At 38.8% G+C, this 17,133-nt stretch overlaps 1 protein-coding gene across 2 annotated transcripts; it reads right to left on the bottom strand.

Annotated features, from left to right (window-relative positions):
- Positions 1-1,538: 1,538 nt before the first annotated feature.
- NUP43 (nucleoporin 43) lies at positions 1,539-16,270 on the bottom strand. 2 transcript variants are annotated; one of them, XM_044917416.1, is made up of 9 exons: positions 16,137-16,270; positions 15,682-15,804; positions 14,551-14,628; positions 12,541-12,721; positions 10,265-10,400; positions 8,492-8,643; positions 5,013-5,135; positions 4,239-4,493; positions 1,539-2,441 (listed from the first exon to the last, which is right to left on the bottom strand). In XM_044917416.1, the coding sequence occupies exons 1-8, from the start codon at positions 16,254-16,256 to the stop codon at positions 4,264-4,266; spliced, it is 1,143 nt and encodes a 380-aa protein (XP_044773351.1). In that variant the 5' UTR covers positions 16,257-16,270; the 3' UTR covers positions 1,539-2,441; positions 4,239-4,263. The 2 variants fall into 2 exon arrangements, with proteins under 2 accessions (XP_044773351.1, XP_021549048.1); XM_021693373.1 differs by lacking the exon at positions 1,539-2,441 and having other exon boundaries at positions 4,187-4,493.
- Positions 16,271-17,133: the final 863 nt, after the last annotated feature.

Genomic DNA, 17,133 nt, shown 5'->3' with positions numbered 1-17,133 from the left:
GATCAGCTATATTCTGGTCATTCTACTTCTCCCTTCTTACCTGCCTCCCGCCCAATGGTTTTCTCCCTCCTTGTTTACCTAATACAGCAAAATGTTCGAATTGTTTTGAAGCTAAGATGATGGTAGTCTGTTAGTTCTGTACATTGCCACTTAATGTTGTGGTTCAGAAGATACTGCTGAAAGAGTTTGAATACTTGCTTGTCATAGTTCAAATGTCCGCAGGTTTCTAATCTATAAGAGTAGAGCACTGCTACTGCTTCAAACCATGTAACTAGTCTGAGCTGGGTACCATATTGATACCATAAGCTTAAATGAAGGCTTGATATAAACTATACTGGTGGACTTAGTATTCTTCCTAGACAAGATTCTGGAATGGATTATTAAAAGGATGTTTCCACAATACTATGAAATGGAAGTGTTACAAAGGACAAGGAATTTTTCAATTATACAAAATTTTTGATGGGATAGCTATAGCACAGTTATCTCCCCCACAGCAGCTTTGTGAACAAGATAAATGGGGCAGAATGTCAATAAATTAGGTTTATAAAGATTTCAATAACTATAGTCAAACACCAATGATTTACATGTCACTGATAATTGGGAGGACTAGAGGAGTGGGCCTAAGCACTTCAGTACATTTATCCTATCGCCTAACCAATGGGGTGAGAGTGTAGATCATGCTGGGAAATTCTGAAAATGATCAGCTTCTGCTGAAAACATTCAAAGGAGATTGTTAGTTCTTTCCTCTACGGAAATAGGATTTGTCTTTTAGAACAGGGATTGACCTATAGTAAGGATCAAAATCATCTGCATTAACTCAACACTAGGGGAAGTACAGTATAGTATACTACATGTGTGAAAAAGGCAAAGGGTTTAAGTTCAACTAGTCAGCAGTCTAATTGAACAATAGTTAAGAATAGTTAAAATAAGTTGAGACAGCATTACAAAGGAATATTGTGCCAAGAACCAGGATGGTGAGATTTCTTAAGTCAACTCTGAGGGAGGCAGACACCACCTGGGAAAGCGTTCATTTTGGAGGTCACACTTTAATGATGGTCTTTGGTGGCAAAAGGGAGTATTTTTTTTAAGGGAAAACAAGACTGTGAGGTTAGTTCAGCTCAGTTTGCACTGACTCAGTGTTTACCATGGATCAGATACTATATTAAACATTATTAACACAACACTAAGGTATGGGCCTTGTTTGTGTGGTCCAGTAGAGACAGGCTGCTTAATACAGCTGTAAGCACAGCACAGGCTCTGCACAATGGGCTTTTGAAGCAGAGTACAATTTAGCCCAAATTGGCAGAGGCCAGGAAAGGCTTTCTGGAGAAAATGACACCTAAAAGGAGTTTGGAAGTTTTGGAGTTTAGCCAAGAAGGGCAAGAAACAATGCAAAGAGAACTTTGCCCATTAGAAACCATTGAAGGGATTTAAAAAGTTTACCCCAAAAAGCTATGATACATAGTTTTGAATATTTGGATATGTGATGAAGGATTTTTTTGTGGCTCCCAAGAAGACAAATGAAAGCAAATTTCAGGTCAGTATATGAAAATTAATTTATTTAGTAAAACCTTATAGTAAAGCACCCCAACATAATGTAAATTCAGTAAACTGATTGGTGATTGGCTGTCTTGCAGTAGGTTCACATGATCATTTCATTAACCCACAATAATATAATTCTACTTTTTGTTTTACAGTATTGTTATAGATTCCACTCATACACTAAAACCCTGCCATAATGCTGTATCAGTAAGAGCTGTCCAAGTGAGGGGAAGCTGCATTGGGAAATGGGAAACTTGGTAACAGTATATTTTCAAGTACAGGTTGGATGATAATTTGTCGGGAATGCTGTGGAAGTGATGGTTAAATTTGGGTTAGAGATGCTCTCCAAGGTACCTTCTACCTCTGATCCTGCAGCCCTCAAAGAAACTATTTGATAGTTTCATGAATAAAGGCAGTGATAATGAACAAATTTATAAACCAGGGTTTTATTTATACTACAGAAAGCTTATGTTTCTTATTAAATCTGGCAGAATTCACCAACTGATAAGAAATGTAACACTATCCAAACGTACTTTCTTTTATTCATGGTTACAAATACTCTTAAATCAAAGCAAAGCTTCAAACTTGAAACTTTTTGCAGCCCAAGTTAATATTCTAAGCCTACACATATGGCTCCCTCCCTCTACCAGTTATTTACTATAACAACCCAGGGAAATTGTATGTAATTGCTGCTGGAACCTGAGAAGGGTGCTAAGAACATGTATGAATCCTTCAAACTTTTCAGCAGCATATAATGTAGATGAAAGCAGAGGCACAAGTTTGCCACTCACTGTGCATGAAAAATGTGCCCCCCCAGGAGCTACCCTTCTAGGAGTGAGATCAACTCAGGGCCCACTCAGAGCAAGGATGTTAGTCTGCTGAATGGAATGGGAGTATGCCTGGGAAGTAAAGAAAGGGACACTGAAGCTTAGGTTGCAGCAAGACATTCATATAAAGGGAAATAAGTCAAAGGAAAATTAATAGCTATGTTTTTACTATGGAAACCATGTGATTACTCCTGGGGAATGTATATTCATAAATATAACATGATATATTTCATTTTAATAAAGTATACACACATTGATGGATAAAAAGGAATGAAAAGACTATTAATTGTCTGTATAAGTACTTAAAAATTTCTTTTGACTTTTTTTTCTGTAACAAATTACTTTTGTAATAACAAAGTCTTAAAAATTAGTCAGCAATAAAACTATAAACAGATTAAAAATTCCATTGGCAACATTTTCTTTCTTCTCTGATTCTTTATAATTCAAGTTACTAATTTTATCAAATATTTGAGTCAAATTTATATAAAAAAGATTGCATATATGTATTCCATTTAAAAATGTTGACAAAAAACCCCACACAAACCCCCCCCCCCCCGAGGTAAGATGGCATAAAAGAACTGAAAAGTATTTATTAGGACGGAAAAACAAAACTTTACCATAATTACTATCATTGGAATTATAAAGTAAACGAATACATGCTTTAAGAGCATAATAACAGTGATTTGTCATGAAGGTCTTCACGTTCAATAACAGACTTAACAAACTTTGGAAAGACAATGTCACAAAATTGTTTTTAAGCACTACACATTAACCTGAAACTAATGTAACATTATGTCAACTACACTCAAAAACAAACAAAAGAAAACACCTACATGTTAGATTATCATTAACATTGTAGACAAGGGAGGAGGGGGGTGGGAGGATGGGTTAGCCTGGTGAAGGGTATTAAAGAGGGCACGTTCTGCATGGAGCACTGGGTGTTATACGCAAATAATGAATCATGGAACACTACATCAAAAACTAATGATGTAATGTACGGTGATTAACATAACATAATTAAAAAAAAACATTGTAGACAAGGACAAAACAATATCCTTTACTCTTACCACATCATCATACTAGTCTCATACATGTTATCTATCAAATTTTAGTTTGGAAGTCAGCTCAGTTATCAATATCAAATTCTATTTTATTGCACAATGTCCAGTTCAGCAATTTTGAACTATGTTGTAGAACTAAATAAAAGCAAAAATCCTTAGGAAAAATGTACTTTTTCTTTTTCAAGAAAAATGAAGTTGGGTCTCAGCAGTTGACAGAGTTCTGTTCAAATCTACTCTAATAGAGGAACCTGTCAAAACACTTTCCTTTAACAAAACCTTTAAAAAAAATGGGAACACTACAAAAACCTGTCATCTTTGCTCTACTCAATTCTTTGTGAAGTTTAATAAACTTATTAAGGAAATAAAATGTGGAAAGATTGAAGAAAATATCTACAATAAAAAGGATAAACATTAACATTGGCCAGGGCCACCAGGGAGGGGTAATATCCCCCATAGTGTCGATAAAAAGAATAGGAACCTGTTGGTGGTTTGAGAATATTAAGTTCCATAACATCAAAAATGAAGAGCAGGTTCCATGAGCTAAAGCAGGTTCTACAGAATAGCCTGTTTGAAGGCAGTGTATACATGAGCAAAAGGATCCCTCTGATAGTCTTCCACAGATTCCAATTCTCTTGCCATCAGTCATCTCTCTGACTCTGCAACTATGAGAACATTCAATTGACAAAAGTCAAAACAGGGCATCGATATTATCAATAGTTTACAGAAGCTTCCTCTGCAAATTTCACATTTTCCAATAATAAAAATCTGCATAGAAGTTGTACTTCAAAATGCTAACAATATGCTTCACCTGAAATCTTGTAATTATAGTATTTTCATGAGAAAAGCTGTCTAGTAACATAAATGGCTTCTGAATCAGTTCCACAAACAAGACAAGGACCTAAAACATCCAAACTGTTCACAGACAAAGTCCTGCTGGGAAGCAAGCTTGTGATTTCAATACGGTCTTTTGCAGGATCAGTGCTGAGCCAGGAGCTTATGAGAGACTGGTGAACATTAGTCTGGCTACTAATGCTGTGAGACAAAAAACTACTATTTCTTCCTCCTGCAAGAAAAAAAAGGGGAACACATCTTTCAAGACTAATATTATGTCATAAACATCTGAAATTCTATTGATATTTTTAAAAGGCTAGGATTGAAACTTAATTCCAGAATAACAGGGTGATGACTTCATTATCATACATCACCATTTTTGACCAAAGGCTTATTCAGTGATATTAAATCCTCAAATTTCCATAGGATATTATGGATATCAAATTTGAATTCTTCAAGCAAAGCAGGAGATTTTAACCGTCCTTCTGGTGATTCTTGAATGGAAAGTCTCGGAAATGTAGCATGAAGAACCCTGGCTGTGCGAAGTTAGCCAGCTTATGGCATTTGTAGTTATCAGCACTAGAGTAGTAAGCAGCTGACAGATTTCAAGCCCTATGATACTAGAATTTACCCTGAGGCAGGAGAATGGAAACATTCTACCATTCTTTAATGTTAAAAATATGAGAATTTCTAATGTGGTATTTAAAACTATAACAAAATTCACACAAGAATCTTCATTAAATCCTTTTACCTTGGTTAAACAGTGATGATTTTTCAGGTACGTCTGTGGAGGCATCCCAATGCCAGAGGGATCCATCCTCAGAACAAGTAAATAGATGATCCGGGTTGGACGGGTGAAAGTGCACTTCCCACACTAAAAGATAAGAATCAAGAAGCTAATTCCTGTGCAGAAAAGTTGAACACACTTTAAGACCCTACCTCTAGGCATCATATTCCATTAACCTTCATCACACACCTTCAAACCCCAAGTCTGTGATAAAAATCAAAGGCTTCAGAATTAAAGAAAAGATATAATTTTCCAAATGGCTATAACACATAGATAGGATAAAGAAGCCAAATAAATCTACTTGTGTATTGGGCCAGCAAGTGAATGAAAATAAATGCTACCAGAAGCTATAAAGAACTTATCAAACTCAACACCCAAAGAACAAATAATCCAATCAAGAAATGGGCAGAAGACATGAACAGACATTTCTGCAAAGAAGACATCCAAATGGCCAACAGACACATGGAAAGTGTTCAAGATCACTCGGCATCAGGGAAATACAAATCAAAACCTCAATGAGATACCACCTCACACCAGTTAGAATGGCTAAAATTAACAAGTCAGGAAACGACAGATGTTGGCGAGGATGTGGAGAAAGGGGAACCCTCCTACACTGTTGGTGGGAATGCAAGCTGGTGCAGCCAATCTGGAAAACAGTATGGAGGTTCCTCAAAAAGTTGAAAATAGAGCTACCCTACAACCCAGCAATTGCACTACTGGGGATTTACCCCAAAGATACAAATGGAGTGATCTGAAGGGGCACAAGCACCCCAATGTTTATGGCAGCAATGTCCACAATAGCCAAACTATGGAAAGAGCCTAGATGTCCATCAACAGATGAATGGATAAAGAAGATGTGGTATATATACACAATGGAATATTATGCAACCATTTAAAAAAAAAAATGAAATCTTGCCATTTGCAATGACGTGGATGGAACTAGAGGGTATTCTGCTGAGCAAAATAAGTCAATCAGAGAAAGACAATTATCATATGATCTCACTGATGTGAGGAATTTGAGAAACAAGACAGAGGATCATAGGGAAAGGGAGGGAAAAATGAAACAAGACAAAACCAGAGAGGGAGATAAACGTAAGAGACTCTTAATCTTAGGAAACAAACTGAGGGTTGCTGGAATGGAGGGAGGTGGGAGGGATGGGGTGGCTGGGTGATGGACACTGGGGAGGGTATGTGCTATGGTGAGCACTGTGAATTGTGTAAGACTGATGAATCACAGACCTGTACCCCGAAACAAATAATACATTACATGTTAATTTAAAAAAACAAAAAGAAAATAAATGCTAATCATTTGACCTATTACATTTTTTTATGGAAGAATATGACAATGGGGTAATTCCTAAAATATGTACTTTTAAGATTTTATTTATGTATTTGTCAGAGAGAGCACACAAGCAGGGGGAGCAGCAGGCAGAGGGAGAAGCAGGCTGCCCACTGAGCAAGGAGCCTGATGCGGACTCGATTCCAGAACCCTGGGATCGTGACCTGCGCCGAAGGCAGATGCTTAACCAACTAAGCCACCCAGGTGTCCCTAAAATTTTTTTTTAAATTGTTAAGTTCTCTTATTTTCAATTCCTGTGTCATTAACATATGAAGAAAGGTTAGGTGTACCTGAGTGGCTCAGCTGGTTAAGCACCTACCTTCGGCTCAGGTCATGATCCCAGGGTCCTGGGATTGAGCCCTGCTTCTCCTTCTCCCTCTGCCCCTCCCCACTGCTCATGTTGTCTCTCTTGCTCTGTTCTGCTCTCTCTCAAATAAATAAATAAAATCTTAAAAATATATATATGAAGGTTATATTACTGGAAAAACAGAGAGAATACCATAAAAGTAACATACAAATGAATTTCTAAGCAGCAGTTCAATTTTGCTTCATGCCAGGCTTCTGGATACCTCTGGTATATATCACAGAAATAGCAACTAGCTCTTAGCAAACTAAAACCTATAAATGCTCCCAGAATCTGGACTCATTTTCAGATGGAGGGCTTTTAAGAAGCCAGTGTAGGATTGAGGACCCTGCAAGTTCTAAACTTTAAGGGAACTTTGTGTCAATAGACAAATGGGAGCCAACAACTGGCCAGGACGCCTTAGGAGGTTCTCTGCAGCACGCAAATCAAACAGGTAGTCTGTGAACAAGGGTTCTGTGATTCTGGACTAGAACCTTAAAGAGGCAGCATAGAAGGTGCCTGGGACATGGCATAAAAAGTATTAGAAGGCACATGCTTGCAACTGGGCAATTTTCATTCTGACAATTACCATAATTAAGCATCATGCCACAAAACATTAAAAGGTCATCTTCCTCAAGAGAACTTGTTCTGGGCAAATCCCTATGTAAAATACATTCATACTGTTTCATTAAAAAAAGTGAAAGAAAATAGCCTCTAGAGCCATAAGTCTACTGTACAAACCTAGATTCTTAAGTATTTATTTTCAGAGTAGAAAACAAACGTCTATACTAAAACATCTTATTTCATTTCTAGCCAAGAGTCAGAATGAATCAAAACAATACATTATGATCTGCTACATTTGTATGTATTGCTTGGCAATACAGGCTGGCAGTTAAGGGGGGCTGGAAGAAGAGATCTGAAAGTTTGTAATATTACTACCACTGGCTTAGCCAACATCAGATTCTATGAGGACATACCCTATTTTTTATTTTTTCCCCCCTGGGTACAGTTATAACTAGAAGAGGCAAAAAATTTCTATCCTTTTATTTGCTTATTAAATATAATCTTAAAAATCATTTATCTTTCCAAGGTAATAATGGAACTTAAAATCGAGATTACAATACTGGTATGTTTCTACTTCTGTACTTTTATTCAAGCAAAGCTTAACATAAACTTCTCTTAAGTCAGAATTTAAAACTATAATTTAGTCATGATATCAAAGATGGTGATAAAATGAAAAATTTCTGTCTAGTCAAAAAATCCCCCAAATCAAAAGATGAACAAAAAAGGGACAAGATCCTATATATACTGTTCCTATTTAAAAAAAAAAAAAAAGGTACAATTCTTCTGTGAGGAACACACAGATTGGTAATATTAACAATAGCCTGCATTTGCATGGGAAAAGGGCATCCTCTTATACAGACTATGGCAATATAAACTGGTATTATTTTTATGTATAACAGTTTGATAACATGTATCACAGCTTTATGTTTTGGCTCACCAATTCTACTTCTAAAAAATTATCCTAAGAAGATAAGCCCATAAAGATGAACATATAAGGATAATCACTGTGGTTTTGGATAAAATAATGAAACATGTTGAAGAACTTAAGCGTCAAATAAAAAGGGATTAATTATTATACATTTATATAATTCAGCCAAAAGCTACTATAAAATGATCCATATGTATGATTATGGAAAGCTGCTTACAGTACATCATACTACTATCCAACAAAAACTCATGTATCTCCACAGCACTTACTTTCAGCTTCATGAGCCTTCAGCAGAGACACAGGCATAGTGCCTTGTCTAACATCCCAAATACTCAGCATTCCATCCTGGCCACCTGTAGCTACAACGTGCTGCTGGTTGGGATGTCTGTCAACACAGTGGAGGGGCACTCGGTCACCAGTCCTTTTATGGGAGACACAATGACATCAAACATGTTGTGAAGTAGGATTTATCTTTGCATAATCCATGAAACATGTTTCACTCTAAAAACTAAATGATGACTTTGTGGCTGGAGCTACTAGCTGAACTTAAATTATGTCAAAAAATTGAGTGCATTAAATATATTTCTAAATATTAGAATTTTGCAATGAAATTAAAGCCAAAGTTATTCCCTCTTCAATTTGGAGACATAAGGAGCATGATAATCTGATGGTAAGATATGCAAACATATTTCCATTTCTTGGTATTTTAAAAACATTATGTACAACTAAGCAGCATATTCTTTACTTTTACCTTATTTAATATTTTGTTTATATAATTACTTTTTCAGTTTGACACATTCTGTATTCTTTTTTTTTTTTACTATTTTTTTTATTCTTATGTTAATCCCCATACATTACATCATTAGTTTTAGATGAAGTGTTCCATGATTCATTGTTTGTGCATAACACCCAGTGCTCCATGCAGAACGTGCCCTCCTCAGTACCCACCACCAGGCTAACCCATCCTCCCACCCCCCTCCCCTCTAGAACCCTGTTTGTTTTTCAGAGTCCATCGTCTCTCATGGTTCGTCTACCCCTCCGATTTCCCCCGCTTCATTCTTCCCCTCCCGCTACCTTCTTCTTTTTCTTCTTTTTTTTTTCTTAACATATATTGCATTATTTGTTTCAGAGGTACAGATCTGAGATTCAACAGTCTTGCAAAATTCACAGCGCTTACCAGAGCACATACCCTCCCCAGTGTCTATCACCCTGTCACCCCATCCTTCCCACCCCACCCCCCACTCCAGCAACCCTCAGTTTGTTTCCTGAGATTAAGAATTCCTCATATCAGTGAGATCATATGATACATGTCTTTCTCTGTTTGACTTATTTCACTCAACATAATACCCTCCAGTTCCATCCACGTCGTTGCAAATGGCAAGATCTCATTCCTTTTGATGGCTGCATAATATTCCATTGTATATATATACCACATCTTCTTTATCCATTCATCTGTTGATGGACATCTTGGCTACATTCTATATTCTTATTAGGGAAGAGAAAATCGCACACACAGAATGGGAATTTTTGCTCAGAAAAAATATCTTGGGATTGTATTTTTTTTTTTTTTAAGATTTTATTTTTTGACAGAGAGGGAACACAAGCAGGGGGAGAGGGAGAAGCAGGCTTCCTGCTGAGCAGGAAGCCCGATGCGAGGCTCAATCCGAGGACCCTGGGATCATGACCTGAGCCGAAGGCTAACGACTGAGCCACCCAGGCGCTCCTCGGATTGTATTTTTCACCCAATCACACCTGGATTGCATTGTACCTACTATCAGTAGAATCACTTGCCGAGCAAAAATAAATTCATTAAATAATATAAACTTCAAAGAGATAAAGGCTCTGAATCAATACGACAAATATTTACTAAATGCAGCACAGCAGTACCAAACCCATCAAATTACACTTGCTTTATCAAATTTAATCAGGGCTCATTCTCTTCAAATGCAATTAAAATACAGTATGGTTTAAAGTCAGTTGGTATAAATAATCGAACAAATTAATTTTGCATTACGGTACTGAAATTACAAATGAAAACTTACAGTGATAATATCTGAGAGGGCTCATTTCCTTGTTTTCTGAAATCCCATATTTTTAATTGCCCAATTGAATTTACTGTAAGAATCTCAGGAGTTCGAAGGAAGGTTACAGCATGGAGTGTACTGCTATCTGCATTGTCTACAAATTAAGAAAACAGTAGTGTGTGTTAATAAGTCCTACTTTTCCACAAAATTCTTAAATTGCATTCCTTCTATTGATTGAAATATTACAAGTGAACTTTTAAATAAGTCAGTCTAATTTCTATAGAAAAATGCACGGTAATATATATGTTAAAATGGACTCTCCTTTGATAGAAATATATTACTTACAGAACATCTGACTGTTTTCCAAACAGAGGGCAGAGTTTTCATATATTTCTCTATTTCCACCTAAGATTGTCACCCTCCAACGCTGATATAGCTATTCAAGTTCCTCCATATACAATTTTATATCTCCCACTAGTGCTTAACCCAGAACCTCCAAACCCCAGTGCTTCCTATAGAGCTCATTCCGAACTTGTATCAAATATTTGGCTGACTCATCTCAAATCTATTCATCTTTAGGGTCACCTGGTTGGCTCAATTGGCAGAGCGTGCAACTCTTCATCTCAGGGCTGTAAGTTCAAGCCCTATGTTGCATGTAGAGATTACTTAAAAATAAAATCTTAAGGGGTGCCTGGGTGGCTCAGTCAGTTAAGCATCTGCTTTTGGCTCAGGTCATGATCCCAGGGTCCTGGGATCAAGCCCTGCATCAGGCTCTGGGGTCAGTGGGGAGACTGCTTCTCCCTCTCCTTCTCCCCCCCCGGCTGGTGCTCACTCTCTCTTATGCTCGCTCGCTCGCTCTCTCATGCTCCTCTCCCTCTCTCTCTCAGATAAATGAGTGGAATCTTAAAAAATAAATTAATTAATTAAATAAAATAAAAAATCTTAAAAAAAAAAAAATCCCTTCATCTTTAGCCTCATTAACTCTCTTCTCCATGAAGTCCTTCCAGACTGGTATATACCGGTCCTTTACCTTTTCCTAGAGTGTTTAAGTTATACCACATATTTTTTTTAAGATTTTATTTATTTATTTGACACAGAGAGAGAGCGAGCGAGAGAGGGAACAAAAGCAGGGGGAGTGGGAGAGGGAGAAGCAGGCTCCCAGCTGAGTAGGGAGCCCGATGCGGGGCTCGATCCCAGGACCCTGGGATCATGACCTGAGCCAAAGACAGACACTTAACTGACTGAGCCACCAGGCGCCCCTATACCACATAATTTAACATATACTTCTAAACTTTTGTGACAGTCCTCCAAACTCCAGGCAATGGTCCTTAATGGTTAAATAAGCGTTCTTCAGAACTAAAAAAAACTAACAAACAAATACAAAAAACATTCATGGGCTGAATGCACAGAGGTTCTGATTCAGGAGGTCTAGGGTAGTGAGTTGTTAAAACTACTGTCAGGCTGGAAAGCATAGTTGAGAACTACTAGACTAGAATAATCCTTCTAAAGCATGACAGGGAGTTTATCATCCCCTTGCTCAGAAAGATTCAATGGCTTCTTAGTGGCCCAACTAACAAAATGTAACCTCTGTAGCTATGCATTAGACTCTTCACAACCTGGCCCCAATTTACTTCTCTTGCTTTATCTGTCACCTCTCCTACATAAGTATGGAAAACTACACTTTTTGTCATTCTCTAAATGGACGTATCCTGCCTCCATGTTATTCCCTTTGTTTGGTGTGCCATCATTTAGGATTATTTACGGTCTAGAACCTAGATTAAATCAATTGCCACTTGCTCCTCAATTCTTTATTTGATAATCTTCACCAGCCAAAAAAAAAAAAAAAAACCCAAACCCAAACCCAAAACAAACAAAAAAAAAACCACCCCCTCAAAAAAAAAACCCAAAATAGTTTCTCCGGCGTAGTCACTCATTCATACACGCCTTATCGACATATTGTCTTATAAAGGGAACCTACTCTGTATATTTTTACATCCCTCAAACACTTAGCATTGGGTCTGCTTAGCACATGGTAGGTGCTCAATTACTACGTGATAACAAAAGAAGTATGATTTTTTTTTTTTGGTATTACCATTCTTTTTTTTTTTTTAAAGATTTTATTTATTTATTCATGAGAGACAGAAAGAGAGAAGCAGAGGGAGAAGCAGGCTCCCAAGGAACAGGGAGCCCGATGTGGGACTCGATCCCAGGACCCTGGGATCATGACCTGAGCCAAAGGCAGACGCTTAACCATCTGAGCCACCCAGGTGCCCCAGAAGTATGATTTTTCTTACCTATGGTTCTCACCGCCTCCTTGTGATCGACTCTGAAGAGATTGATCCGACCATCTTCTCCGACGGTGACAATTTCTGGGTTACTGCACACAATACCTGTGCACGGTGCACTGCCGCAGGAAGGACTGCCCGGACCTGTGTGGTAGTGAGCGGCTGTCCACTGCTGGCTGACCGACAGAGTCTAGGAGTCAGAAATGAGAGTACGATGAATCAAAGCAAAGCCCTAAAAACTAGGACTTTTCCCTGAATGAAGAGTATTTTAAAATTCTGTCTCACACCCTCCTAGAGAAAGAATAACTCCCTCCTTTTTCCTTTGTATTTCTGGGCACTAAAGCCTAGAAACTACTTCCATCAAAGTTCTGTATACACTGGATTAGACTGAAAAAATGCTTTTCAATAATATCTCAAACTTATCTCAAAGAAATGGTTTAGGTATCAGATAGTTGTGTGTTCAAAAGCAACTCTAAATTCTTTTTTTTCTTTTTTAATAAGTTTTTTTTATTTGAGAAAGACAGGCACAGCGAGAGGGGGAACACAAGCAGGGGGAGTGGGAGAGGGAGAAGCAGGCTCCCCACTGAGCAGGGAGCCCGATGCGGGGCTCGATCCCAGGACCCTGGGATCATGACCTGAGCCAAAGGCAGATGCTTAATGACTGAGCCACCCAGGCACCGCCCCGCTTTTTTTAAAGATGTTATTTATTTATTTGTCAGAGAGAGAGAGACAGCACGAGCACGCATGCAAGAGAGCACAAGCAGGGGGAGTGGCAGGCAGAGGGAGTAGCAAGCCCCCTGCTGAGCAAGGAGCCTGATGTGGGACTAGATCCCAGGACCCTGGGAAGAAGACTTGAGCCAAAGACACTTAACTGACTGAACCACCCAGGAGTCCCTAAAAGCAACTCTAAATTCTTTTTTTTTTTTTTTTTAAGGATTTTATTTATTTGACAGAGAGAGACACAGCGAGAGAGGGAACACAAGCAGGGTGGAGTGGGAGAGGGAGAAGCAGGCCTCCTGCGGAGCAGGGAGCCCGATACGGGGCTCGATCCCAGGACCAGGACCCTGGGATCATGACCTGAGCTGAAGGAATTCGCTTAATAACTGAGCCACCCACGTGCCCCACAACTCTAAAATCTTAAGGGAATTAGCCTACATCTAAGAAATAAATCTCTAGTGTTTTCTAACTGAAACCATTAAGAAAAATACGTAAGAAGATCTGGGTCTTATATTTACTAGGCATGTCTATTAGGAAGATGACCTTTATTAGCCTGAAAATCTAAATAAGCAATCTCTTCAAGAAACTGTTACTACAAATGGGGCTATTTTAAAGAACTGCCCTACCATTATGAAGGTCAGCACTCAGGCTTTCAATACACAAGAAGGGCACTGAAAAAATGTCAAGTCTTCATATAGTGCATCCTCTCTTCTAATTAAAACCTAGGTTCTAGGGGCGCCTGGGTGGCTCAGTCGTTGAGTGTCTGCCTTCGGCTCAGGTCGTGATCCCAGGGTCCTGGGATCGAGCTCCACATCGGGCTCCCTGCTCAGCGGGAAGCCTGCTTCTCCCTCTCCCTCTGCAGCTCCCACTGCTTGTGCTTGCTCTCTCTGTCAAATAAATAAGTAAAATTAAAAAATAAATAAATAAATAAAACCTAGGTTCTATCCACAGAAGCAAAGTAGCTGTCCCTGTTCTCTCTAATGATACCCAAGCTAGAAGGTGCTCTTTCTTTGAAAGATCAGAACAGTAACTTTTAAAAGAGAAAATTACAGGAAAATTACTTGCCAGAAAACCATATTGATAGCTCTGGACCAACAGAATTTAAGAGATATCTAATTTCAATAAAAGCTCACACAAACCTGGTTTGGGAATTAATCTACTGAAAGATAGGTAATATGGTATTTCCCCCTCCATATTTTGAGAGTATGAAACTTATTTGTGTCATTATTACATACAATCTAGTTTAGGCCTCCTTAAAAATAATAAAAATATAAATTCAGTTTTCAAGCAAAAATTCTTTACCTGGTTATTTGGGTGGTGAAGGAAAACTGTTACACATCCTGTTGATGAAGCAGCTACAATTCTTTCCTGGTCAAAAAACTAAATAGAAAATTCCTGCTTGTTATGGATTCAGAAATATCGATAGGAAGGAAACCCATTTGTTTAACTCAATTAGTAGTACAACAATTTTAAAATGCAAAGAGCCTATAAAATGCTAAGCAAATAAAATGTGATGATGGATCTGAAAAGTCAAAACCACTACACAAATAAAAGGATTTTCATGAACAATAAATAAATTTTTTCCCCTCAACTCCTTCACCTAGAACAGGTTTAATTTTGGACTACCACCATAGAGGTTTAGAAAATAATCATTCTCGGGCGCCTGGGTGGCTCAGTTGGTTAAGCGACTGCCTTCGGCTCAGGTCATGATCCTGGAGTCCCAGGATCGAGTCCCAGGATCGAGTCCCGCATCGGGCTCCCGCTCAGCAGGGGGTCTGCTTGTCTCTCTGACCCTCCTCTCTCTCATGCTCTCTCTCTCTCAATAAATAAATAAAAATCTTTAAAAAAAAAGAAAATAATCATTCTCAGGGTTAGGCAGCTTTCTATAGAAGAAAATGCAGGGACTTTGAAGTCCTACAGACCAGGATTTGAAAACTTAGTTCTATTCCCCCCACTTTAATGGCTTTGAGACATTAACCAAGTTAAGTTCTCTAAGCCTTGGTAAACTTTTTAAAATGGAAGAACTAATCCCCACTTAGGGGGTTGTTATAAGAATTTATAAAGCAAAACTATGTATAGTGCCTTGCACAGTATTTGTCCCATGGTGACATACAACACCTGATTCACAAACACGTGATAAAAATATTAGACTTTTGTAAAGCCCCCCAAATGATGTTTGGCACACAGATGGCCAACTAATTAAACAAACAAACCAGGATTTTAAAAACTGTGATTAAATTCACATCCCCTTCCCCAGTTCTGATTCTGCCATTCAGTGGCTTTATAATTAATATTAGCAAATCATAACCTATAGAGAACTCAGTTTCCTGTAAACCCGGAATAAGACTAGACAAAATCTAAGGTCCTTTGCATCTCCAAATATATTAATCTCAGTTTTAAAAAAATTAGCTTTTGGAAGTTACACAGACTTACTTGTAAATCCATTACATCGCCATGGTGTCTGATATCACACAGTAACTGATGGTCTCCTTCAAACCCTCCATCAGAGTCCAAGTTCCCAAAATCTCCAATAGACCACAGAGAAACATAATTTTCCTGTAAAGCAGAAAGTTTTCTCTTGAGATGAAATATACATCGAACCCTTGAACATTAAAATCTGTATTGCCTTCAAGCAACCTTGCTTTGAAAGCATCTCAGATAAATGGAAGGTGATGGTTTAAAATACGAGATTCGAGGCTCAGGCACATCATCGACGGCTCTGAGGTACCGGACAACCGAACCTGAGATGGGAACTGGAGGACGGAGATGGCGAGAGGAGCTAGAAGGCGAGATGAGCTAGAAGGCGAGAGTTCGCGCGCAGACCCCCAGCGGCGCGGCTCTAGGGGAAAGAGAGGAAGCAGGAGCTTCCCGCCCGGGAGCAGAGGTACCTCATTGTCCCAAGAGCCCACAGCGAAGGTATCCGCGGTCTGCAGGCTCCCCGGAGGTACCGGTCGCCAGCGGGTTTTGCTGATTTTCTGAGACACAAACTTAGCATAAATATCCTCCATGGCAAAAGCAACCCCTACGGGTAGAGCAGGAAACACTGCGCGCGCCTCCGAGTCCCGCCCCTTCCCGCGGAGTCTGATTGGGCCGGACATTACAAGGCGGACGGTGGCTGCGGAGAGCCAATTCCCGTCCTTCGGCAATGCGGGTACCATCAACCCCCAAGCGGGAGGAAGTTGGAGGGTCCTTCCTTACTGAGGTGGCTTTAAACAGAGCCCTCAAAGTCAGTATAGGAACACTGAAACGGTGCATTTGTGCAATAATTGTGCAATGTAAGAAAAATTTAAGAGCAAAACCAAAACAAAATCAATGCAAGAGAAACCACCTAGTAGCTACACCCTAGCATTCAGTTTTGTATCTCAGCACCCATTGAAAATCCTGAAAATCCTTCAATTCTTATAGAAGTACCTTCATTACTGCACAACCTTTATTCTAAAGGTCTCCCTCTTTGTCTCTCAAACAAATACTTTGCTTCCAAGTTGTTAATACACACTGTCAGAGCCTGGAGTTGGAATTCTAAAAACTCCAATTCTAGTTTTGACTGAACTGTCTAGCTATGTAACCTTCCTCAATTCATTTATGTATGTAATTAATGAGTTTGATATGTAACGTCGACAGCCTAGGAATTAGTGCTCTAGGTTCCTGCTTCTGTACTTTGAATTACCTACAATATCCTTTTATTCCTTTCTACTTCTTAGAATCCTTGTCATCCTTCAAGGACAAGTTCCTTCCCCTATCTTTTCCTGATTACTCCAGCCCATGATGATCTAAATAAGCATAGCACTTGACATCTAGACCAGAATAGTACTTATATTTTGCCCTCTGCTGCCTGTTTTCTTTTAATGCAGATCTCCCCAATTAGAATGTAAATCCTATTGCATA

Source organism: Neomonachus schauinslandi, chromosome 8 (assembly GCF_002201575.2).
Source record: "Neomonachus schauinslandi chromosome 8, ASM220157v2, whole genome shotgun sequence".
Classification (NCBI taxonomy): domain Eukaryota; kingdom Metazoa; phylum Chordata; class Mammalia; order Carnivora; family Phocidae; genus Neomonachus; species Neomonachus schauinslandi.
This window is presented reverse-complemented; position numbering and strand designations above follow the sequence as displayed.

Excerpts from the sequence above, each read along its gene's own strand:
- NUP43 (XM_044917416.1), bottom strand. The coding sequence starts at position 16,256 with ATGGAGGATATTTATGCTAAGTTTGTGTCTCAGAAAATCAGCAAAACC. Across the intron at positions 15,805-16,136 it reads TGGGCTCTTGGGACAATGAG|GAAAATTATGTTTCTCTGTG; the intron begins GTACCTCTGCTC and ends TCTGCTTTACAG. Across the intron at positions 12,722-14,550 it reads TTCACCACCCAAATAACCAG|ACTCTGTCGGTCAGCCAGCA; the intron begins GTAAAGAATTTT and ends TCTGACTCCTAG.